The 27,516-nt window shown below is 40.0% G+C and overlaps 1 protein-coding gene across 1 annotated transcript in view; it reads right to left on the bottom strand.

Moving 5' to 3' along the window:
• Positions 1–25,410, bottom strand: part of clstn2a (calsyntenin 2a) — a 161,939-nt gene extending 136,529 nt beyond the window's left edge. The window contains exon 1 of the mRNA XM_085389303.1: positions 25,239–25,410. Coding sequence (XP_085245429.1) covers positions 25,239–25,311 — 73 coding nt within the window. The 5' untranslated portion in view covers positions 25,312–25,410. The remainder of the gene's footprint in view (positions 1–25,238) is intronic.
• Positions 25,411–27,516: the final 2,106 nt, after the last annotated feature.

The raw sequence follows: 27,516 nt of genomic DNA, 5'->3' as shown, positions 1-27,516 counted from the left end.
GGGGGTCAGATCGGGAGACCTTTCAACTGGCCCACGACAACCAATCCACGGAAACTGTTCATCTAGGAATGCTCGGACCTGGCACCCATAATGTGGTGGTGCACCATCTTGCTGGAAAAACTCAGGGAACGTGCCAGCTTCAGTGCATAAAGAGGGAAACACATCATCATGTAGCAATTGCAAATATCCAGTGGCCTTAAATTTATCATTGATGAAGGATGGACCCACTATCGTTGTATCCCATATACCACACCAAACCATCACTTTTGTTGTTCCAACAGTCTTGGAGGGATCCATCTAATGTGGGTTAGTGTCAGACCAATAGCGGTGGTTTTGTTTGTTAACTTCACCATTCACATAAAAGTTTGCCTCATCACTGAACAAAATCTTCTGCATGAACTTGTTTTTCTTGTGACATTACCAATACGTTTGATGTGTCACATGGCCCTCTTCCTATTGAAAAAACAAAAGTTGTATCCAAGATGGCCGACTTCTAAGTGGCCACCATGGTCACCACCCATCTTGAGGAGTTTGCCCCCTCTCATATACTAATGTGCCACAAACAGGACTTTAATATCACCAACAATTCCCATTTTATTACGGTGTATCCATATAAATGGCCCACCCTGTAGTATTCTATCTGTCTGACAGCATGCCTGAAATCTAACCTTACACCAGGAAAATGATCCCAAGCATAGCAGCAAGCGTACAACACAATGCCTGAAAAAGAAACGAAAGAATTAAGGTTTTACAATGGCCCACTCAAAGTCCAACTGACTGAAATGCTGTGGTGGGATCTTAACAGAGCTGTGCATAAACAAATGGCCACAAATCTCAATAAAACAAAGCAATGTTGTAAAGAGGAGTGGACCAAAATTCCTCCACAAGAATATGAGAGACAGATAAAGTCCTACAGAAAATTATTACTTAAGTTATTGCTGCTAAAGCTGGCTGTACAAGTGGTTTAATCGTGTGGTGAACTTTTTCATAAGGCTGCAAATATCGTCCATTAGTGTCACAAAACAATCACACAAGGAAGGATTTCTGAAAGCTCACTATCTTTTCTTCCTCCTCAACATTTAATTTAATACTGTAGAACAGAGCTGTAATATCTAATAAAATAACTACAATGTTCAGAAATTGTGTTTCAAACTGTCTATGTAATACATTTGACATTTAAAAACATAGAACAGTCCAACTATTAAGGCAGTTAATAATGTTATCATTTTTTATTGAGTTTCTACTTGATGTACAAAAAATATCACTGAACCAAAGCAGTATCTGAAATATACAAAGAGGGTTTTCATGGTTTCTGATTATAAGTTTTCATGTAGCATTTATACGTGGAAACTGATTTTCATTTGAAAGTTTGACGTTTTCTCTCTTCACACAGCAATAAGCTGGCTGCAAGAGATCACACTTCTTAAGTAGTGCGTTAACGGATCCCTCATGCCCCTCTAAAGCTAAGCTTCATTTATTTTCTTTTTAATTAGCTGAAAAATTAAATACAATTTGAAAGAGCAATTGAAGGACCAGGTATTACCACTTGTGAAGTGAAAGAAAAGCCACGTTAGTAACTAGTTCACTTTTGAGTAACAATCCAAAAATGGCCTTGTGAATTTAAATATATAAAGAGGAAGATGAGTATGTACGGGAGAGTATGACACCGATTATAAGTTGTTTATTACTGTGAGACGGACACCATGCTTTCCGATAATACACAAGGGCGTTTAAAGACATAGGTATAAACAACGGCAATATTTAAGACACTATGAACAAATTTTGTGAAAACTGTCACCCCTTTAACCTGAGTATTAGAAGGAACAGGTTCAGTAAATGTCTCTTGTTGACATGGTACTAGGGCTGGGCGATATTACCCAAAATTCATATCTCGATATTTTTTAGCTGGATGGCGATATAAGATATATATCTCGTTTTTTTTTTTAAGCCATAAGTTAAGAACAAAAAGAGAGTTCTTAGTCACACTGTGTCCCAGATGTCAAATGGGCATTTTCTTTACATACAGCGTAGATGTACATGAAGAAATTACTCAAAAATAAATTATCAGCATTTATTAAATAATCATGGTCCATAAATAAAAGAAAACAATGTTGTTTTTGTGCATAACGAAAAGCTCACAATTGTGCAGTCAAAATGTAAACTAATAGACGCTGAGCGTAATAACAAAGAGACAGATTTCACAGCTGCACCACGTCTCTGAACAGGTGCCATTTGTGGTCCTTATACACACACAGTACGGTAATATTACGTTGAAGCACAGTACTATCACTCCGCGAGGCGGCTCCATCAAGCGGTGCAGCTCCGTAGCTTAGCAAAGTCATATTAAAACATTTTTTGACAGATTGCTGAGCGCTGTGTACCACATAAAATCGGTTCGCGGTCAGTAAGCACAACCAGAATTCATACATAAGGTGCACTGTCGATTTTTGAGAAAATGAAAGGATTTTAGGCCGTGCAGCCCCTCCTGGCTGCATGTCGTTAGCGCGGTTAGCTCGTTAGCGCGGTTAGCTCGCTAACACGTTGACACCGTCCAGCCCCACGCACGGGGCGATCCGAGGTAACTCGCTAGCGGAGATTTTCCTCTTTCATCTTGTCATTGCCTGCAGGTAAAGCTATGGGGGAGGGGGAGTTGTGTTCAGTGAAGGAGAGGCGAGGCCGAGTAACGTTGCGTAGAGACATAAGTGGACGAAAGAGAGGCAAACCTGCGGCTCCACAAGTATAATTATAACGTAACATAGACTATATCGATATAAACGATATTGTCACATCTTATATCTCGTATGAAAATATATTGATATTTTTAAAAAACTCGATATATCGCCCAGCCCTACATGGTACTCACAGAGAAAAAAAGCCTGATAATATTCAGTTAAATGACTATGATCAAGGTAATCACAGCTGTTTCCTTTCAATGCTCCACAACAACTCCCATGTCCAAATAGCCCATTAACTGCTTGAAATAAAATGGTGCCATTATCAGTGAAAGGAAGGATGCTCTGTATTTTCTTACTGTGTTTATGGACATAAAAGCAGTGGGGTGACAATGTTTTCCATTCAGCATCTGCTCAAATTAGGACTTGAAAGATGTTTCAGTTTTTACCATTCCTGAATTTGATCACCCTCTCGCACTGTTTTGCATTAGTGATATGTAGCTTGGGGTTTGAAGCCTTAACAGGGGTGAAGCACGATGAATAGCTAAACAGTTTTAAGGCACTTAAGGCAAATGTGCTTCATCTATTAAAAACTCTGATAAGCTTAGACCTTTTTATGTTCTTTGCTTGAAGAGAAGGCTATGGCTGACTTCCAATATTCCAAAGTGATAAACTAGACGTGTACAGGAATCTTGTGGGCATGATTAATTCATACATTTCAACACTGGGACTGAGGCTGAATAATCTTTTTAGCTTAGGAAGATTCCTGAGTCAAATGACCTGGAAGCATCTAAGTGGCAACTGTGATAAGAGCTGGTTGAATTATCTAAATGCAAAAAAAAAGCTATTTTGATGATTCCTATTTATTTGCTTTAGTGTCAGATACACTGAACCCATCTTTAAGAGGGGAAAGAGATAGATCCAAAGCCTAACATATTATGTTAATCTTAGGTCTCAATCACACAGGCATCAAGACTGGTTGGCAACCCCCTGACAACTTCTGGTCAGGATGGAAAAATATGTTTTCCGTGACCAGTTTGAGAGTGGTAGCTTGCTATGGCTGGGTAAAATTGTTGCAAAGTGGATGCTGCACTAAAAAGCTCTAGGTGATTGCTTTGGTCACAAGCTGTAACTTACATGAACAATACAGATTTTTCAGGAAACAAATTCAAACTAACCAGTCAGGAAAAGTTATCAAGACTAGTCAACTGCAAAGTAAAAGTTGTACCTTTTGAAACTTTAACTTTGAAGGTGAACCGTCTCAGCTTCCAATTTTGCACACTTTGTCACACTTGTCACATTTTGCAAGTAGTTAACAAGTTTTTCCTCAGTGAAAGCACGCAACCTCCTGCAACCACTTGCCAACTAGTTGGGATATACACGTTACCAAGGCGTCCATCACCAGTCTTTGCTTGATTGAGTAAGGCCTTTACTTTTCAGAATTGTCGACATAAGTGGACAGGAACGTGATGGACCAATATCAGTCTTATGACCTTTTCATTTCATTGTTGTGATTGTTAGAATGGATTTCTTTCTTTGTTTAAAATCTGCTGTTTTATTACACAATCACTTAGCCTCGTTTGCATTTTTTTTCTTCAACATTTCTTTGACCTCGCACAACTTTTATGATTGCGGGAACATGCTTGGAAAACACATAACAAGAATTGTTTTTAATACTCAACTACATCCCATTTTAGTTTAGATTGCAGTTTTTTTTAATTGGACTATAGCTAACCTATTCTTTTCATCTATGAGATTAAATATGCAACATTTTACCCTTAAAATCATACATTTACTGTAATGATGTAATGTTAACTCATTTACCCTTTAATGAAATTGAAGACAGCAGTGACGCCTGCTATGATGTATGGTTTGGAGACAGTTGCTCTGACAGAGAGATAGGAGGCGGAGCTTGGCTGACCAGGAGGGATAGGATTAGACATGAATATATCAGAGAGACAGCTCAGGTTGAGCATTTTGAAGACAAAGCTAGAGAAGCAATGCTCAAATGATTTGCACATGTGCAGAGGAGGGATAATGGATATATTGGACAGTGAGTGTTAAAGATGTAGCTTTCAGGCATCTGGGAAAGACCTCAGAGAAAGTTCATGGATGAACAAAGATGACTGATATTGGAGTTTTAAAAGTTACATATAATGTAAACCAGATCAGTTATTTTTTTAAAGATGTATTTAAGGATAAATCAGGAAATACAAGGCTATTACATGTAGAAGAAAGACATATATGCTTTAAACCAGATTGGTAATTTGAACTAATGGGATGGTAAAAGAACAAAACTGTTCTGGAGTCAGCTTAACCATCATAACATTGAATGGTTTTTAATGCAAAATTACAAGTCATGGACATAGATATAATTTTACTCATATTTATTCTAAAATATTACCTTTGTAGAGTCTAAATAATAAAGAAATAATTAATACATTCTTCGCAGATGTTGTTTCATAAGCCAAAAACTTCTTTTCTTCCAATAGCTTCTTGGTTTATTCAGGAAAAACAATATAAAGTCACTCAAAAAGCAGGCATATATTTGTGATCAAAACAAAGCCTGATAAAAAATGACTTACTCTACCTGCAGTCTTTCAATAAAATATGTAGGCTTCAGATTTATTGTTTTTATTTAATTTTTTATTGCTCCATTATGTTACTTTTTTCGGTGCCCAAGTTTTCAAGAATGTCTCACAAATACTGTCTGTTGTGCTGTTGGCCAACACAGGTGCAAAAGGGCAGATGTTGGTGGATTTTGTAAAATGGAAATTGCCATGATGAGCATATCCTTAAAGCAGATGGACATAGGGTGACATATAAGATTGGAGGAAGATGCACACAGGTGAACTATATCTTGTGCAGTAGGTGCAATCTGAAAGCAATACAAGACTGTAAAGTGGTGTCTGGGGAGAATATGGAAATCATCAAAAGGAAGCAAGTGAGGGTAGAAGCTAGGGCTAAATTGTGGGAGTTGAAGAAGGAAGAATGTCTCACAGACAGTTTAGACAGGTTCTGGGTGGTAGGGAAGTGTTACCAAATGACAGCTGAAGTCCTGAGCAATACCACCAAGAAAGTGGTAAATGCATCCTCAGATGGAGGAAAGAATACAAAGTGGCAAAGGAAAAGGCTTATAGTGAATAGAAAAGGATGTGCAGCAGGTTAGGATGATTAAGGACAGAGATGGAAATGTACTAACCAGTGAAGAGAGTTTGTTTTGAAGATGGAAGAAGGACTTTAAGGAGCTGAAGAGTGAAGAAAATGACAAGGAGGAAAGCGTGTAATGGTGTAAAGTTAGTGAATTAGGAAGTGCTATGTTATTTATGGTTTCTTTCAACATAAAACCTTGTCTTTCAGTTACTTTGTAGACAATGGTTTTAGTTGACTTACATACACTTGACAAAATAATGTAGAAAGAGCCAAATGAAGAGCAGTGTAGGCACCAAGGCAGCGCAGGGCTGGTTCAAAGGTGCTGATTATGGTTGTTAAGTATAGAATCTAAGTCATCATTATCACAGAGCCTTAATTTTTCTGTTTATGTGTTTAGCTGTCCAAAGACAAGGAAAAAATATGAACATTTGGGAAGCCATCCATCCATCCATTCGCTTCCGCTTATCCTTTTCAGGGTCGCGGGGGGCGCTGGAGCCTATCCCAGCTGTCGTAGGGCGAGAGGCGGGGTACATACCACCCTGAGCACGCCCGACCTCGTCTGATCTCGGAAGCTAAGCAGGGCTGGGCTTGGTTAGTACTTGGATGGGAGACTGCCTGGGAATACCATTTGGGAAGCCAGTATTATCTAAAAAAGCAAAACAACACCGGCTTTCACTGTGTATTACTACTTCAAAGAGAGAAGTGCACATATAAACATTCTGCTAAAAAGCTGTCCAAGCAGAAGATGTGACGACATAAAAAAAATTCAATGTTGTTCTGCTTCGTTTCCCTCTAAGATTTTGCTGACAAAGCAACTCTACAGACAGGTAATCATATTCCAGAGCACCTGGAGGCACATAGCAGCACGCTGACACTCTAATACTTTTCAGTAATGTAAACTGTCAACTAAGTGATTATAGTAGATGATGACTTTGACAGTACCTCCCCGGTTGGACAAGTGGTTTAACACACATAGTCAACATCTTATTTTAAGCCTTCTTGTGTTCTACGCCAGATCCATCTTCAGAAATAATTCATGAGTCAATAGTGAATAAAGTACTGCAGCATATTAATAGGTAGCTTACAGTGAAGGACACCTATACATATACAAGTTACTTGTAAAGAAGACTTTCACATAGTGTTTCATAATGACGTTCCTGGCTATGTCGCTGAGGGGAGTTACAAAGTCAAAAACTGAAGAGGCCAGATGTCAGATATGGATCAAACAATAACTGGTTTGCAGCCTGCATTGATTAGCCAGGTGCACTTTAAACAGACAACAATGAAGGCTAAAAAAAAATCTGTACCAAACATTACCAATTAGGACTGGGCGATATATCGAGTTTTAAAAAAATATCGATATATTTTTATACGAGATATAAGATGTGACAATATCGTTTATATCAACATAGCCTGTGTTAAGTCATAACTTTACTTGTGGAGCCGCAAGTTTGCCTCTCTTTCATCCACTTTTGTCTCTACGCAACGTTACTCTGCCTCGCCTCTCCTTCACTGAACAGAACTCCCCTTCCCCCGTCGCTTCACCTGCAGGCAATGACAAGATGGACACGGCAAATCTCCGTTAACGAGTTACCGCGGATCGCCCCGTGTGTGGGGCTGGACAGCGTCAACGTGTTAACGAGCTAACCGTGCTAACGAGCTAACCACGCTAACGCTAAAATCCTTTAATTTTCTCAAAAGTTGATAGCGCGCCTTATGTATGAATTCTGGTTGTGCTTGATGACCACGAACCGATTTCATGTGGTACACGGCGCTCAGCAATCTGTCAAAAAATGTTTTAGTACGACTTTGGCCGCTTGATGGATTGTCGGAGCATTACAGCTACAGAGGAGCCTCGCGGAGTGATACGTACTGTGCTTCAACGTAATATTACCGTATTGTGTGTGTACAGGGACCATAAATGGCACCTGTTAAGAGACACGGTTACTAAGCGGATTTCAAACTCCAGGCTGTCAGTCACGCAGTAGAACTTGGGAACAGAGCAGCTGTGAAATCTGTCTTTGTTATTATACTCAGCATCTTTTAGTTTACATTTTGACTGCACAATTGTGAGCTTTTTGTTATGCACAAAAACAACATTGTTTTCTTTTATTTATGGAACATTATTATTTAATAAATGCTCAGAATTTATTTTTGAGTAATTTTTTCATGTACATCTACGCTGTATGTTAATAAAAGTGCCTGTGTGACATCTGGGACACAGCTTTGACTAAGAACTCTCTTTTTGTTCTTACCTTATGGCTTAAAAAAATATCGAGATATGAATTTTGGGTCATATCACCCTCCCTATTACCAATGATAACTTAACTTACCGTGCTGTGCAAGAACATGTTGTCCATGTCTAAGTTTTTCCTTCACACAAAATGTCAACAAATCAGGTGCTGACTCCCTTGACTTTAATACCATTTTTATTAAAAATATCCTTGCACTGTATTTTTAGCTCTCCAGTCCATATTATAGTGATTTTTTTAACTTCTCTTCCATATTTCAAAACTATTATTAAAGCAATTTCCTGTCTTAGTGAAGGCTCAACTGCCTAAAACTGCCTTAAAACATGTCCAACTGGTGGTAGACGAACAGGTGTGGACATATTTTTGAGGCAAGCAAGACCTAACCTATATAATATTCATGGAGTGACAGCAGCAAGTGAGAATGACACTGGTTGTAGTCGCAGCCTCAGCAGACACACCACAGACTCGACCATTAATCATTCAGACTTCCCCGCCACCACACAATGCATTAGAGACTTGGTGTACAGGAAGCCAAGAAGAATACATAACATAGACTGTGTTTATGTATGAGTGAGTGTGTTTGTCTTTCTGCTCCAACAACACCCACAACTGTATGATGAACATGAAAAACTGCAAGCATGCAAACACAAACAAAAGTTACAAGCACGTGGCACTTCTTTCACAAGCTTAAAAACCACCACCGACTGGATTATACCCAAAACTGCCAACACTTAAACAAACAAGCATTACTGTTCATCGCTGCACGCCGGGCTGTTTTTAGAAGAAGCAAAAGGTGGCTGACTGGGATAAGTAAAGACTGAAACATAAAAGAGATGCAAATCTTCAAGGCTAGAAATTCAAATTACTTCAAATGCCACAGAAGAATTTAGCGATACGAGAAGTATCAAGATAGAAAGTCACCGAAAAAGAGCGAGACGCAGAGAGAGGGAGGGGAGAATGAAACGAGGGGAGGTGATTGCCAAACAGGTGCAGGCAGAATCTAACATTTAAAAGTATGTTTAAATTACTTCCTCCAGACAGGATTAGGGAGCTACTCAGCACAGAGTAGCTCAAAACATTCTGTCCATTTGTTAATCTAAAAGCAACACATGCACATCTGCTATGTGGTCCTGTAGAACAACTATAACAGCCCACGAAGCAGATGTGTGTGCGAGTCAAAGAGAATTAAAGAAAACAGAAAGTGAAAGAGAGAGAGAAAAGGCATCCAGGGGGCACGGCAGAAACACAACACAGGCTGATGCGACAAACTAGATCCTGGCTGGAAAAGACAGATGCTCAGAAATAGCGGCAGCCTCCACCTCGGGTGTGCCTGGCCCTGCCTGCTGTGACATTACCTGCCTACCAGCACATAATCATGATGAATCGCTCTGGGGCCTGGTACCAACCACAGACTGCTCACGCCGCCAAACAATGAGTGGCAATGGCAAACATGGCCACACCATGCAGCCTTACCCCCTTTATCTTCCTTCTCTTTCTGTCATGATTCTCGCATTTTTTTCATTCCTTTGCTTATCTCTGCCTTTCTCCTAACATCTCGCCTTTCATCTGTCCTTGCCTTCTGTATCCTCTCCGCACTGTCTCGTTTTTAGGCCTCCTCGTCTTTGTTGGTCTGATTCTTTTCCTTCTCTTTGGTATTTTCTGAGGCATCGCTGTCCTTCATTTCTTCTTTCAAAACACAGGGGGCAGACACCAAAGAAAGAAAGGAAGCCTGGAGATTCAATACACAGAAGGACAGTTGAGGTGACTTTTGCAAGCTTTGGACAGTTTAATAATAGTTTGTCTGTTGTTATTTGACAATTTCAGCAAGTCTGCTGTACATGTGGATTGACTGAGGACTGAAAGGACTATACGGCAAATGTCAGCAAGCAATGACAAAGAATGTTAAACATTATTTGTTCTCCTTTGGACATCTTCTAATAATATACAGTTCAATACTTTGCTTTCCAGTGGCAATCTGAACTGTAATTCTAAGCCGGGAAAGCCATATTTATGTGGAATTTTATTTAGTCTCCAATACTTTTTTCATGGCATTTGTTTTCATCACCCCTCAGCATAAAGTATGTGGGTAGTGAGGTTGATTCAGGAGGGATTTCGATATATTTGGAGTATTACACTTTCATAGTGTCATAAGTCAGAAGACCATGGAGGGCATTTTCAGAATTTAATACTAAGCCAAGTCATATTACTCTCAGCAGTTTGTTTTAATCTACCACAGGGATCAGGGTGGGAAAGAAAATATTGTTTATCATCACTTTTCTCCAAAAATCAATATCTGACAACAGGGATGAATTACATATTCTGCAATAACGAAGAGGGTAGCATCACCTCCTCCCCTTTTTTTTCTTAAATCATAGCATAGCTACAAAATTGACCTCATTTCTCAAAGACAGAAAAAAAAACAGCACGGGACTAAAATAAGACTCTGAATATAATGATACTAGTAAACAAGGTCTGTAAGAGCTGGTAAATCCAAGTCTGTGAATTTTTGTCAAGACTTTCCAAGCAATTACTAGTGTTCCCCCTTCCACACTGCTCCTCTAGGCTGCTGTCTAAATAAAGAAATGATGCCGGAGAGGCAAACATCACCTTGAGAAGTAAACACCGCAGATCTTTAATATTGTATGATGTTTCATCTTTGGCGCTACCAGTATGACTACTTTTCAATCTAAAAGGGACGACACACGTGACTTCCATCCAGCAGACTTTGGTTCAAGTCTCTCGGAGGACTATTTTTAAATGTAATCACCGATTGTTACATTTATTCACTAAAGATACTTAGTTATGAAAAGATTATGGTTTAGGTGAAAAAAGGACATGGACACAAACCTGTTCCAGTTGCTTAGTTTTAAAATGTATGCACCTGGAGGCTGTAATAAGGGTCTTGCACAAACAACCTGTTGAGTTTTCTTAACCAGAAGACAGTCTCAGGGTAAAGTACGAAGCACAAGGCAGACAAATAACTTTTTCAAGTCCAATTAAGGCAAAGAGCATTTACAGGCCTAGCTTGTAAGCATCGCTGCATTTACACTATTGATGGCATCTTAAAACCAAATTTTGACCAGGCAATTTGGATAAAGTATAACTGTTGAGTGGCCATAAAGAGGAGAAGAGGGGCGAAGAGAGTCCCAAATGAATGCACTGTGGTCAGTGCCCTCACTTTCACACACCTTACTTCTGGTTTTTCTATCGGTGACCTTTTGATCCCCCACAACTACCTCCTTATTTGCTTTAGAGAATCCCCAGTCTGCTCTCTCTAAATGTCTATTTTGGTCATATGTAATGAAGTGTTAGTACAGGTTCGAAACTGCAGCGACTTCAGCTTGGAAAATGATGCTGAAAACAACATAACAGACTTACAATTGGAACACTGATCATGGAAATGTGCACAGTCAACCTACTGCTTAGTAAATGTCCAACGTATTTCAATATGTTGCAATAAATTGTAAAATTAAAGTGTTGCTATAAAGTTTTTATTGGCTGAAGAGTTTCATTTTCTCAACCAATATTGCGTAGGAGAAAAGCTCGCTTCTGACTTTAGAGAAAGGTCAGTGATTAAGTCTCAGGAGTTTATTATCAAGTATGTCTTGATGCATGCTCAATAAGGAAATCCTAAAAAGTTTATTCTGTTCATCTGAACATAGTGTTTTCAGTGAAAAAAAACGTTTCATCACTCATCCAAGTGACTTCTTCAGTCTCAGCTAACTGCAGGTTTCCCGCACACCAAAGAGGTCAACGGCTTTAAGAATGTCCTTATTCTCAGATATTTTTCACACTATGACATTATTGTCTGCTTGCAAAGAAAACTGACTATAATTGCAGAGGAAAAGTGCTATAGATACTGTGTAGGGGTGAGAAATCCACACACAAAGCTTTGTCATTTTACTGCCAGTTCACTCGTGAGTTGATTATGTCAGGTAGACTATAGAAGACATTCTTTACTTTCATTGTGAATTCTTGCCTGGCTTTTTTCTTTGCAAGACAGTCATTTCTTCAGTTTGACTGGAGAAAAATATTTTTTTAACACGAACAAAGAATTATTTTGTTTCTTCGTGAAAACATAAAATAAATCTAAACATATGCTTTGTGATTTTATCAGAAAATTTCACAAATTGAGGCGGGAAGCGGAAAATAGTATAAATAGTACTTATACACTGACTGGATGCTTTACCAAGGTAGACTTTGGTACAAGGTTGGGCCTACTTTTGCCTACAGAACTGTCTTAATTCTTCATGGCATAGATTCAAAAAGATGCCGGATATATTCCTCACAGATTTTGGTCTATATTGACATGATAGCATGGCTGTAGATTTGACAGCTGTGCATCCAGGATGGGATGCAAATCTACATCCACATCTACTGGGTTGAGATGTGGTGACTGTGGTAGCCATTTGAGTACAGTTAGTTCATTGTCAGACTCTAACCCTATCATCAAAATCAAAGCAGAAATCAAGACTCTTTACCTCTTCTTAGCTGACTGAATGGCACCCTATGTGATCTGGCCATTTGACAAAGCATTTTCACCCAGGATATTTTCTCTTTTTTAGTCTATCCTCTGTAAACCCTAGAGATGATTGTGTGGAAAAATCCCAGTAGATCAGCAGTTTCTGAAATATTCAGACAGCCCATCTGGCACCAACAACTGTACCATGTTCAATTTCGCTTAAATCACCTTTCTTCATCATTGTGATGGTCAGTGTGAACTTCAGCAGGTCATCTTGTACATATGAACATGCCTAATTGCACTGAGTTGCTGCCATGTGATTAGCTGACTAAATATCTGCATTAACGAGCAGTTAAACAGGTATACCTCACAAAGTAGCCCGTGAGTAAATTGTTGCAACAACCTAAGCTTCACTAAGTAGCTTTAACAATATTACAAAAAGCACTAAACTCTAAAGGAGGAAGATTATAAATAACAAAATTATAACAGAACATGCTTTCGGCCAACACAGCACACCAGCACCTCACTGCGTTTCAATCAAAACAAATTAACAGCACATACACAAAGGCCTTACTATGTGTGAACTGCAAATAAGACCCTCTTACAATAAAATTATTGTTTCATTTTGTAAATTGATTCAAAATGATGACTTTTAAAAAGTTGGAAGCACACACACACACACACATAAAGCACCGTTATCAGAGTGTGCAAACACAATGCTGATTCTGCAGAGCAAATGGGATTTTTTGCTGACAGAGAACAAAGTTGTAATGGCAAAAGCTGTGAACCAAGAATAAAATGACAGCAGAAAATGCTAATGTAACAGAGTACGTAAAAATTAAAACTCGATGAGAAATGCTGCTGTGCTGACACAACAGTGGTGAGTGTCAAAATTCTGCTTATTCCATTGAGAGGGAGTTTCTGTTTGAATGTTAGGAGAGCTTGAAAGTGAACCAACAGCAGAATGAACAAATCAGAACAGCCTAATAAACTCTATGCCCACACTTCATCTTTCATGTGTATTAACAGAGGATACGTCATACTATTAAGTGAGTGATGAAATTAGGTAATTATGTATGTTCTTGTTAAACAGTAACTAGGAATTGTCAAAAACCCAAATATTTGTGCTTCTGATTAACCAAAACTAACATTAGTGGATAAATAGCCTCGAACCTATTAGCAGAATCAGAATCATTAATTTGTGTGTGTGTGTCCAGGTGCCAACACCAGGTGCCATTTTTTGTTTGTCAAACCCCAATAAGTGTTCATTTGGTTGGAGCAAAAGCATGCACCTAAAACAAGACACAGTCCCAACTCTCCTCTGTGCAGTCTTTTTGTCCTCTGGCACACAGAGAGTTTCCTGTGACCGGGTTTCCAGAGTCAATCAGCAAATACAGTAAACACAATAAAAGACAGCCCTGTTTACTTCGATTCAACCTGTAAAACTTTTATGTGTTCACTTGCACCTCCTCACTGTTAGCGCATTTTCTGTGTGTATTTGTGTTTGCACTGTGTGCCTGCTTGAACTTGCCAAGTCACCATAATGCAAGTACATACATATATCTATAATACACAAACACTGCATTACAAAGTGGGCTTTGCAATGCCTCAGAAACATAAACAATGGAACAAACACCACCTGTTCCCTGTAATAGGAATGATCATACTAAAGAGATGATGTGTGAGCTGCAGTCCACCTACCTCCACTACGTGACAATAATGAATACTGCCGGATGGCACATTCCTGCTGGTGTGTCTTAGTACATTAATTTACCGGGTTTGTCCAGACACACAGACAACTATTTGCGCTCACATTCACACCGACAGCCAATTTAGAAACACAAATTAACCTAACAGGCATGTCTTTGGACTGTGGGAAGAAGCCGGAGTCCCCGTAGAGAAACCACACAGGCGCAGGGAGAACATGCAAACTCCACACGGAAGAGTCCCAGTCGGCCTTATTAACTTTTATTAACTTGTTAAATGAAATAGAACGCAATACTAGTTTAACCATGAATTCTTCCATTACAGAGACAACACACGTGTTAGATAAAGATATGCATAATGACTCTAACCTTAGTAAATACACTCAACAAAAATATAAACGCAACACCTTTGTTACTGCTCCCATTCCCCATGGGATGGACGTAGAGACCTAAAATTCATTCCAGATACACAATATAACCATCCCTCCCAAACAGTGGTCACAAATCAGTCCAAATGTGTGGTAGTGGGCACATCTGCCATATTGAGATAATCCATCCCACCTCACAGGTGTGCCACATCAGGATGCTGATCTGACATCATGAGTAGTGCACAGGTGTACCTCAGACTGCCCACAACAAAAGGCCACCCTGGAATGTGCAGTTTTGTCTCACAGCAAAATGCCACAGATGCCACAAGCAATGAGGGAGCGTGCAATTGGCATGCTGACAGCAGGAATGTCAACCAGATCTGTCGCCCGTGCATTGAATGTTCATTTCTCAACCATAAGCCGTCTCCACAGGCGTTTCAGAGAATATGGCAGCACATCCAACCGGCCTCACAACCGCAGACCTCGTGTAACCACACCAGCCCAGGACCTCCACATCCAGCAGGTTCACCTCCAAGATCGTCTGAGACCAGCCACCCAGACAGCTGCTGGAACAATTGGTTTGCACAACCAAACAATTTCTGCAAAAATTGTCAGAAACTGTCTCAGGGACGCTCAACTGCATGCCCGTCGTCCTCATCAGGGTCTTGACCTGACTCCAGCTCGTCGCCGTAACAGACTTGTGTGGGCAAATGCTCACATTCGATGGCGTCTGGCACGTTGGAGAGGTGTGCGCTTCACGGATGAATCATGGTTCACATTGTTCAGGGCAGATGGCAGCTGAGAATGTCCCAGTTCTTGCATGGCCAGCATACTCACCGGACATGTCACCCATTGAGCATGTTCGGGATGTGCTTGACCGGCGTATACGACAGCGTGTACCAGTTCCCACGAATATCCAACAACCTCGCACAGCCATTGAAGTGGAGTGGACCAACATTCCACAGGCCACAATTGACAATCTGGTAGACTCCATGCGACGATGTGTTGCACTGCATGAGGCAAATGGTGGTCACACCAGATACTGACCGGTTCTGGGTCCCCAGACCCCCAATAGCGCAAAAAACTGCACATTCCAGGGTGGCCTTTTGTTGTGGGCAGTCTGAGGTACACCTGTGCACTACTCATGATGTCAGATCAGCATCCTGATGTGGCACACCTGTGAGGTGGGATGGATTATCTCAATATGGCAGATGTGCCCACTACCACACATTTGGACTGATTTGTGACCACTGTTTGGGAGGGATGGTTATATTGTGTATCTGGAATGAATTTTAGGTCTCTACGTCCATCCCATGGGGAATGGGAGCAGTAACAAAGGTGTTGCGTTTATATTTTTGTTGAGTGTATATAAATGCTGAATGCTGTGCTGCTCTTTCCCACAATATTTCATTAACGTGGCTACGATTTAGAAAGGGTCTACCTTTGAGCTTTGTAGGCTTTGCTGCTTAAACACAATACAACTATTGTGTCAACACAACTACAGCTTCAGCTGAATCACGACTGTTCCTCTAACCTTTCAGACAAACTCAACATACTTTCTTTTTACAGACACTGGACTTTTGGTGTTGCATTAATCAACAAGATCAAAGCAACATTTTCAGGTAATCAGGAATCTTGTTTCTGTCCAAGTTACACTTTTATCATAAATACAGTCAAAAGCTTGATCACACTTAATCATTCATAAGAGTGAGTGTGTCCAACCTGTACATTATTAGACAACTGTGCTTTAAAACAAACACATGGTGTTCAATTAAACTGCATCTTCATCAAGTTAAACAGAAACAGTAACATCTCAATTTTAAATCTACTAGACGCAGCAGCTGATATAGTTACGCACACACCCAGAAACCATGGGCACTTTGGCTAATCACAGAGGAGCAAAGTAATAAAAACATTATTATTCAACATTAGATGAATAATTGTACAGAATTCATTTTTAAAACATTGATATTTCTCTGTTGTTTACCTCATGGACAGCCTATTTGTGTAGCACTCTAAGCCTTAAATTAAAGGGTTTGAACTAGGGATGCAACGATACCAATTTTTTCAAACCGATACCATACCGATACTTGGATCTGAGTACTTGCCGATACAGAGTACAAAAACCGATAGTTCTACCACACACAAATGCAATGAATTGAAAGACAGGTTTTATTTTATTCTCTGCCGATAATAAATAATATCTTAATAAAAATGACCACAAAAAAATTTCAAGTGAAAAATAAACACTTCTGTTAAATTATTGCAGAGTCTCCACATTGTAATTTAACAAAATATCACTGAACTATTGGCACTGTCTCAAGCTTTCGGAATAATAAATAAACACTTCTGTTTGGAAGAAAATAAATACAAATTAGGTTTGAGAATAAAATAAACTTTTAAATTGTTGCAGAGTGTCCATATTGTAAACAAACAAACAAAATAACGAAAGTATTTGGCATTGGCGAACGAACTCCCCATCTGCCCGTGGATCATCAGTCCACTGTGCCGTTAAACCAAGGACTGACATCACGCACACACTGCTTGTCTTTACCTCTTTAGAAAGTTTTGGCACCATTATCTCCCTGATGTGTGGGCGGCTGGGAATTTCATATTGCAGCTCGAGTATGCTGAGAAGAATCCTATGTTTTCCACGACTGGCATTAGCTGGTCATCCAGAGCGATAAAATGAGTCAGAGCCTCTGTTATTTTAACTGCCCGTGGATTTTCTCTTGACATTTTTCATCGCTTTTCCAAAACCTGAGTTAAAGTTGGCTGTTCCAGTCCACACTGCTGACATTTTGTTTAGCCTAGCTACAGCAGCCTCCAGTTTCTCTTTTTTTATCTGGAGCTGCCAGTCTGACTCGTCTAACTCGTGCCTGTTTAGCGCGGGTTGTCCCCCTAGTGGCCAATCTAAAAAACTACAACAAAAATGACAAGCCACCCTCTGATTAATGAAATAAGTTAGTATCGGTTCATGGTATCGGTTAACTTTTACGAGTATGAGTACACACACATTTTACAGTATCGGCCCCGATACCCGATACCAGCATCAGTATCAGTGCATCCCTAGTTTGAACGTTTACTTGGTCTTCTTTGACCCGGGTTTGGGTCCTCAACTCTTTGAAGTGTAAATTTTAAAGGCAATTGTATTAAAGGGCACCTATCTCTGTTCAATAATATAAAAATGGCCCTTGATGTTTACTGCTGTGGTTATTTTTCTTTATACAACTTTGAAACTTGAGTGTGTTATTAGGCAGCTAAGTAAAAAAAATTTTGCCCAACAAGACTTTAATCAATGAAAAGAAGAAATCCTTTGATATTTCATCAAAGAGGTTATTGTTTTATGGGAGAAAATTAAAGTGGGAAAACTGCAAACTCTGTTGTTATACAAGAGAACATACACTCTCAAGTAACAAAACTAATCTACTTTTGATGTGCCTGTAAGAGAAATGTTCATTTTGTTTCATGCAACTTTAACATCGCAGTCTATTTGAGTTTATCTAAGCGCTGCAAAATCACAAGCTATTTCAGGGCACTTTACACAGTGAGGTCAAACCTTACAAATCCAAGCCCAAAACTCAAGAAGCACATCAAAATTTGTCTGCATCTCAGGCAGAGCTCTTGGTAAATAGCAAGTTGCTATAAAGGGATTCTGCATAAACAATCTATTATACACACACACACACACACACTCACACAAAGAGACACACTGTACAAAAGTGATGCACGAACACACAAAATTGAACACAGCAATGTCACCTCAAAACACAGTTACATTTTATAACTACACCATCTAAATGATTTATAATGGCAGTGGAAGACAAGGCAAGCAAGGGGGATATGGAGAAGAAATGGAAGAGGACAAAAGAGGAGACAAGAAAGGCAGCGACAGAGGCAAAAACAACCTCTCTGTAGTGAGGTGAGGCCCCAGACTGGCAGCTTTACAAAGGAAGGAGAAAATGGAATTTGAAAGTGATCTGAAGTTGGGATATTTGTAATGACACACACACACACACACACACACACACACACACACACACACACACACACACACACACACACACACATATACAAAGCTCACTCATAATGTGCTGCTAGTAGGAGAATATGTGGCAAAATCAATGATACAGATAGAGACAGGTGGGATGGTGGAAGACCGATAAAGAGAAACAGATAGCTCTTGTGACTGATGACTCATGAAAATTAAACCTTTCTTTTCAGCGACATGCTTTCATTTCCCCTCACCTCCTGTGATCCCTTTTTACTGAGTAGCAATCGTAGCTCCAGGTACACCTGGTGCATGCATCTGTGCGTGCATGCCGACGAAAGGTGTGAGCAAAAGCCCACAAACTCCCTCTCTCGCTCTTTCTTGTCTCTCCTTCTCTCTCGCACACACACAGAGTTGTGGTTTTTCTCAAGGTATTCTTTGTTTTCAAAGTGATTTGTTTTTCAATCACACATTCAGCTGCCTTGTACACAAAGTATTAGAAAACCTAAAAGAATTTCCCTTGGCATGGCTTCCCAGAGCACCTATGATGTTGAACTGTGCAGTCTCACTTTGAGCCCACCTCACCCATATCCCACAGTCATAACTCACAAAGGAAAATACAAGGATCTTTCACGGTCTCTACAAGAGGAAATCAGAAGCAATAAAAAAATCAAACATAAAGCCATTTCAAAGCATATAGCGATGCTTTGGATTGACTGTACAAGAGACCCACACAAGACAACTTGAAAGAGAGATGAAGGAGATGACTCAGTTGAGTTCGGGGTAACATGAAAAGAGCTTTGTGTGCGTGAGTGGGTATGCATGTGTGTGTTTCTTCGTGTATGTGTGTGTGTAGGGGGTTTATATTATATTTGGTTGGAACTGAACACACACCACAATGCTAACACATTTTTTTAGGTGTGCAAACACACTGCAGGCTAATAAGTTTGTATTGGAATAATAATTAAAACAGCACGCAGTGGTGCATGTCTTCATAACTTCAGGCTTTATTATGAGTCACAATAGACCACAGTCTATTGTTTAATAAGGGATTGCTAGGCCTGTGTACATAGAGACAATTGATAACGCTTTACTGACACCGGCTCATGGGACACAGCAAAGGCACGGCATTTCAGTTCAAGTTGTAAGCCGCTGTTCAACATTGCTCTATTTAAATGTTAACTGAGGACAAGCCATTTCAATACTGGTAGTTTTGCATGGCTGTCTAAGCACTAAAAACACAGCTTACTTGAACTCAAACTTTGTTTACTCTTTCTGCAAATACTTAGCCACGTTTCCCATGTTTCCTGAAAGGTAAGTACGAACAAATAAGCCATCAAAGCAACAGAATTACTCACTGAAACAATTGCACTTAAGCAATTAAATTGCTAAATTATAAATGCATCCATTTATTTAGTTATGAACAAAAAGAGTCAAGGATTTATAATCCTACACTCTGGCTGGAATATAAACACAATCACTGTCACAGTCAGCCGAGATGATAAAAGCATCACTTCGGTCTTACTCTGCTGGCAAGGACTGTTTCAAAGAAAACTGCCATGCAGACGTGACACATGAGCACAAACAGAACGAACCTAAAGTGTCACAGGATTCATAACTGCTGCTCGCAGCTTTCATTCTGGTTCACTGCGCTAATGTCCAAAAGATTAATGACCATCTGACTTGAGGTACACACATTGTGCTATTTTTGAAGAAGCAGCTTGAGTCTTTTAAGCATGAACTTCCCCTGTGTTTGGAATCATTTACCAGGAAATTCAAGTATTTTCTAATACATTTAATTTGTTATTGATTTCATCTTTACATCTGGGTTTTTCTGGGGGTACGGAGGATTAACAGTAAACAGTGAAAACGATCAATGTGGACACATCAAAGCAAATGATCGTGTTACCTTATTTGACATAAATTTGGATTTTATTGTTATTTTTCTGACCATTTGAGAAACGAAAATGCCTTTGGTGCTTGATGTAATTAAGTCCAAATTACTCAAACTGGTGCCTTTACTGAGGCCAACAAACAAATGAAGCCAATCTTGTGAAATGTGAGGTCCAAGTTGATTATATGTGTCATAAAGCCTCATATATTTCTTATTTCTAACATACGCTGAGAGGATAATGAAATAAAAATAAAAATGGATTATTGTTACAGTAGAAAATCCATCTGCACATTATTGTTCCTCTTTCATCTTTCACTCTGAGTCTCCTCTATAGCACCAGCTCAGTGGCTGCTAATTACTGTGTGTAAATAAAAAAATAAAGTGTTTGCTTCCTGTACTTTTTAAAGTACAGGAGTGTCTAGGTGTGTGAATGTGTGTGTCACTTCATTAGTAAAATAACAGGGGAAGAGTGCAGGAGGTTGTCTTTCAGAAGTCAGCATTGCATGCAATGTTTATCCTCCACATATTGAGCCGTGTTGACCAGAAAGCCCCACCGGGGCCATTGGACCAGCTGGTGTAATACTGGCATACACACAGTGCTAAACACCAGCACTTCTCTCCCCTCACACCCGGACAAACACACACTGTTATCGCCGTGCATACATCATCCAATGGCAGCCCCTCCATTTCCCTCCTCTCCTCCACCTTACGCCTCATCAGACATATTATAATTAGCTGTGCTGAGTAATTAACACCCAAATTAGGACATTATTTGCATATCTACCCTCATTTGCATATACTCTCTGCAGGAGTCAGACCGAGCATTCCTTCACACGTTGGTGCTCAGGACATTTTTAAGTCAATACCTAACCGTTACTGCGCACAGCAAACATATTGTACCTTCTCATTTAGAAAACATGATTGCAAAGCAGAGAGGTGAAAAGTTGAGGGGAAAATAAAAGAGCAGAAGTCAAATCTGTGCAAGCTACAGGAAAGAGAGCAAATATAAATGGGACCGAGGAGGTGGCCAGTAATAGAGGTAGCCGGGATAGAGTGAGAATGCGACACACGCCAAATGAGAAAAGGCAAAGTAAGACAGAAAGAAGACTGCCTCTTCATTTATACATCTCACTTGAGCCCATAAACCTTTGGAATTGAATCCTGGCTATGAAAGAGAGAGAGAAAGAGCGAGGGAGCAGCGCTACCTCTGGAAATCATAACGAAGGCTGCTCAAGCATGGAAAAAAGAAGCGAGGAGGAGAATGACGAAACACTTCTCTCTCTCTATGACATTTGCCCTCTGAATCGCATCAGCTCAGCGGAGCAGAAAAGCGAAGAGTGATACAGAGTCAAAGGAAGAAAGAGGCTGGCAGAGAAAACACAACCGGGAAGAAATAGGGGGAATTAAAGGGAATAGAGGGAATAGAATGGGCATGAATGACAGTAAAGAGGAAAAGAGCGACAGGATGGGCAGAGCACTTCCCGCTAGTCATTGTTTCACCAGTCGTTGCACAGAAGAGGAAAACCTGAGTTATGCTTCTGCGTTCCACATCGCTTTCACGATTTATGTTCTGGCGGGGATAATGCAGCTGGATGGCTCTGTTGAAAAGACACCCATAAATCTGGTCTTGTTTTCAATTTCTTCCTGCCGTTCTCTCCCTCTCTCTCTCTCCCAGCACCCTTCAGATTCTCTTGGCGCTCGTCTGCTCTGGTCTATTCTCCCCGACTTCTTATGTAAAGGTATTCAGCTGAAAGCCTTTGTTTCATGTATATAATGTGTTCTGCTGAGCTTGTGAAGCTTGTAAATACAAAGAAGCTGCACAGACGCACAAGAATGCAAAAGAAAAATCGCTCTTTGTGTGTTTAAACAACAAGCAAACATCCAACCAGCACTCTCAGGCCCTGATCTATTCTTTTTCAAAACGGTACTTCACAATACAACGCCTTGTCAAGTGTTAGGACATCGCATTGACATTTAGAGACCATTTTTAAAGGCATTTCAGATGTTGCATTAAATGTTTAGTAGACAATATTTGGCCTTCAGTTACTGTGCACTGCATTGAGGTCGGGCAATATTACTGTGATTGTCAAAGATTCATATTTTAATACCAAACATGTGCCGCTATAACTTATGATAACAGCGACTGGAGCAGGCAAGAAACTGAACTGAGAAAAATGCCAAGCCCCGGTGGGAATGTGGGACTCTTAAAAGAGAAAAATGGGAATATTTTGCTAGAAGGTCTAATGATACAGATGAGTCAGCCAAAGAGCGGTATAGAGCAGTGCACAATAAAACTGAGATATGCTATACCTATATTAGCTAGCCAAAGGATGATATATTACTTTCTGGTTCTACACTTGAATAGCTTTTTTTTTTTTTTTTTTTTTTTTTTTTATATAAATGCATGTTCTTTTATGTACATCATGGTTTCTTTGCTGGGACCAAAGTCAGATGATGAGCTGGAACTGTTACTGAAAGTATACGTAGAGGACAGATTTTCAGTGCTTGGAAAGAAAATATCATGACATTTTAAAGCTGTATGGGGAATATTATCCACTGCCAGAAAAAACATGGCAATGTGGAAAAAATACCCAGACAAAAAGAAAAAAAATACAGATATTTGCTTCATCTTTCAAAACCTCTTAGTTTCTGCAAATCCAGGCTAAAACCAAATCCGGGAGCGTTTTCTTTGTGTTGTGTCATAAGCATTTTCAAAACTTCCACCAGGTATAAACTTACACTATGTACACAAAAACACTGGGCCACCTACACATTGCCCCTCCAGGAGTTTTTGTGCTGATATTAATGCCAGAGGAGGTTTGTAACTCTGTAGTTATTGAGTCAGCAGAGCGTTGGAGACTTTTACAGATTCTGCTCCTTAGCACTTGATGATCTTGCACTATAACTTTCCATTGTTTGCCATTTCATTGCTGAGTTGCTGTTGAGTTTCTGTGGTTCCTAAACTTTGCAATAATACCACTAACAGCTGCTTGTGGAATATCTAGAGGGAAGAGATATCACAAACTAACTTGTTTTAACATTGGGCTCTTATCAAACTTAATGAGCTCTTTAGGACAACCCATTCTTTCACAATTTGATGAGAAATTTGATGTATGTGATTTTCCACACCTGCAGCAAAGGGACTGAAAACACCTGAATTCAAAGACTAAGAGCTTTTCTCCAAATAATGTAGCAAAAGCTACACGGGTTGATATTAAAATGTATTTGTATGGGCATTCCCTAAGATAAAATTTACTGATTATAGATTCTTGCTCGCACGAGTGTCTGTTCCATTGTCTACTTTGCATTGAAGATTTGTTGGCAGAAGTGTGCAATAAAGTGATATGAACTGCTGACACTTCACTTCCCAAAGGTTCAAGATTGTGTGACAACAACTCCTTTCAAACCTTTTACTTTTTTTCCTCACATGCATTTGTGAAATTATGGTGTTAAAGCATGAAAAAAAGAAAAGAGAGCTACGACCCAAGCATGCACTGCATAGTCACCACTGACTGACGGATTTACTATATACGTAGCAATCAAAGCCGAGTTCACACATTTTATACTCACCTTTGAAAACTTAATGAGTCTTTGAAGTCTCTACAGAAAACAGTCAATTCTCTCAACTTAATCTAAACCTAGTTAGCGTTCCCTCTGGCTCCAGGCCATATGGAGGTCTTTTATAAACAAGAAAAATAATGATAATGTTTGGTTGAGCGCAGACAGCCAGTCAGCCCAGCCCTCTCACTCCAGAGACCCAATTAATACAACTGTAAACCAATGCTGCCCTTCATAGGCAACAACAGCCAGAACTGTGTGTGTGTGTGTGTGTGTGTGTGTGTGTGTGTGTGTGTGTGTGTGTGTGTGTGTGTGTGTGTGTGTGTGTGTGTGTGAGAGAGAGAGAGAGAGAGAGAGAGAGAGAGAGAGAGGGAGAGGGAGAGAGCCGGAGAAAGAGAGATGGAGAAAGATGTGAGTATCACAGGGTGAAGACGTGATGGAATACAGCATCCCAACCATGGCTGCCCTCCCTGAGCACTGATCGATAATTGTAGACAGAAATCATCTTCAGATCACTGGCCAACCAACCAATCATGACCAAAAACATAACTGCCATAAATGTCATGTTTGTCCTGCATTTCAAAGGCATCCAGGCCAAGTACAGTTGTTGAGAACAGAGGAGGTTATGTGAAGACCAGTTCAACAGCATGCAAACACCTGTAAAATGTAACTGAAGTCATGTCTGATACAACACAATAATAAACAGTTTTTAGATTAAATGTTCTTTTAGAATGAAAAATTGAATGAATGTTAAGGCTTTCTTTGTACAAAAACACACATTTGAAGAGTTATAAAAGCAAACGATTAGGCAAATTCATTAGCCATAAATTAAAATTATCATAAGTGACCCCCTGATGCTAACGTTGTGGTTTCATGTAAACACATTTCTCTTTTAAATTACTCAACGCTGGAAACTTCCAATTAACTGAACACCTGCCACAGTAACTGACAGCCAAGACAGGAAACCTCAGCTAACCACTGGCCAATAATTCATAAGAAAAAAATCATTTAAATGCAGCTTAACTTCAAGACAGCTTAACCTGACTGCGAAGTTCTTCGACGGACGGCTGTCGCTCGCATTGCAAACTTGTGCAACTCAAACGCAAAAAAGAGGGCAAAGATTTTCGAAACCAAGTTTTTTTTCTCACGCTTTCTAATTTTTTTTTTCCTTTTTGTTCCTACCTTTTCCACCGAGCGCGCAGGAGTGGCCCCAGATAAGCCAAAACAGCAGAAATGGGACCCCGAGTGTGTGCATGTTTGTCGAGCCGTGAAGGAGATGTCTCTGCGTCCTGTCCTCTTCCAAATATCCTCGCTCACCTCCCGAGCGCGTGGATGTTCTCAGCTGGCCGGCCGCGCGACAGATAGTCGGCAGGTCGAGAGACAGTCAGTGTTAATGTAAGCAAAGAGGGAGAGAGAGGCTGGCGTTTAAATAGCGTCAACGCACCAACACTTCCGGGAGTTTCTTTTCAAAATAGAATAAAGCAACCGACTGTAAAGGTTGAAGCATTTCAAATACTACAACAGCATTGTAATTACATGGAGTAGAAATTCTTTTTTAGACAGCATTTCCTTTATTGCACGGATCTAAAAATAGATTTGTGAAAATTTTGAAAAATTGCACGCTTTTATGTTGAAAAAAAAACCCAGTTTGGCTTTTATTTGACAAACTTGACAAAACAAAATGTTTCTCAGAGAGAAGGAGCAGGAGGTGTGAAGGGAGGGATGCAGGGAGGATCTGTCTGAGAAGAGTGTCAATGTGTTAGTATTTTAGTGTCAAGACGGGGTGAGGATTGATAATGAAACCCCTGGAGCAATCTGCCAGTGACTAATGCAATGTAAATGTAACATCATGTTTCCAGGCTCACTGGAGTGTCAGTTGCCACACCTTGCTGCTGACCATTTAAGTGTTTAGATTAGTGAGCAACCACGAGCATCTTTGAGTGAGGTCATTAGCAGTTACCCTCCCTTAATCATCTCAGTTATCTTAGATATGCTACATCTGGGAAATGTATGTTAATTAAGAAGTAAAGTGCATTTTCTTAGAGCTATAATCAAATGAAGCAGCTGCCACAGTGAGATGTTTTTCCAGCTGTATCCTCCTAACAAGAGCCTCTGAAGAGCACAGCTATACTCCCCCTCACAGATTTGAGTCTTTCACTTTCCACCCCGTGGCAGAATCACTGGTTTTCTGCGAGGACCACATGTTCTTCAATTACACCCCCCCCCCCCCCCCCCCCCCCCACACACACACACATACATATATTCCTGCTTCCTCTTCTGCTGGGTGTGGGTGTGTGTTCTGGGGATTAGAGGGAGCAAGAGAGAGAAGGCAGACCTCAGGAGAGTTAAGAGGATAACAAAGACAGAAAACACACGCATACAAGTCCAAGAAGGGCCACATTTACATGCACATGCAATTACTTACACACACATGCTCCTGACTGGCTGTTTCCATGGCTAATGGGAGCTAAGTCACAGCGGAGCAGTGACAAGGGGAAAGATGGTGTGCAGGCTGTCTTTCTAATTGCAGTGAAGCCATCAGGTCAGCAATTATTTAGTATAGGGAAAGGGAGAAAATCACTGTGGCATCACTAAAAGACTGCTTCTTGTGTTATTGACAAATACTCATTTTAATCTTAATGTTTCAAACAAAGTAGGTTGGATTAATTTCCTTTTTTCCCGTTTATGAGCAGTCATGGCATAATCTAGCAGTGATAAACTGTTCAATAGTTTATCAACAGTTTATCACTGCTAGATTATTCATGTAACTGAAAGAAAACAGTTTCATTCATTAGGGGACTGGATTCTCACTGCGATATCTTAATTTTTACCTCAAACAGCAATAAATATAAGATCAGTGATAACTTCCATCCATTTGTGTGAACACGAACACATCTGAAGGCCTCCATTGTTGGTTTTAACTGACACACACTGCTCCCTATATGAAACTGGTGCAGTTGTCCCCACAGGAAAGGGCTTGCTCTATTTTTATAGTGATATATAACAATGGCTCGCTAAATGCCATGTCACTTCTTTGAAAGCTTACATTCTTTTAAAGTTATTCTCGTACCTCCGCTACAAAGCAGAGTTATTGGAAAAGGGATTTGTGGCCATTTTTGTAATCAGTTGCAGGTTGCTCTACAGACAGTCAGTTAGTGTTGTACAGTGCTCTCCCCTTTCATCTGACAAGCAGTTTACAACAATAGAATGAAAGGTTACCTGGAGCTCATAGGTGTTTGATGCTGCACTGCTGTAAAGGTCAGCTTCTAATTGTAAGGTGTTCTGGGAAGATGCCGTCATTGCCCACAGATGCAGCAGCACTGAGCGCAAAAAAAGTAACACTGCTCTTTAATGTGCATCTAATAAATGAAAAGGCACCGTTATTACGTTTAATTACAAAGACTTGTTAACAACTTGCACGTACTTCAGTACCACGGAGAGCTCCGTCGCTGTAACCTTC

Source organism: Rhamphochromis longiceps, linkage group LG18, assembly GCF_057381845.1.
Source record: "Rhamphochromis longiceps isolate RC_006_pf linkage group LG18, R_longiceps_female_GT1.1, whole genome shotgun sequence".
Lineage (NCBI taxonomy): Eukaryota > Metazoa > Chordata > Actinopteri > Cichliformes > Cichlidae > Rhamphochromis > Rhamphochromis longiceps.
Note: the sequence above shows the minus strand (reverse complement) of the source record. Positions and strands in the feature narration are given on the sequence as shown.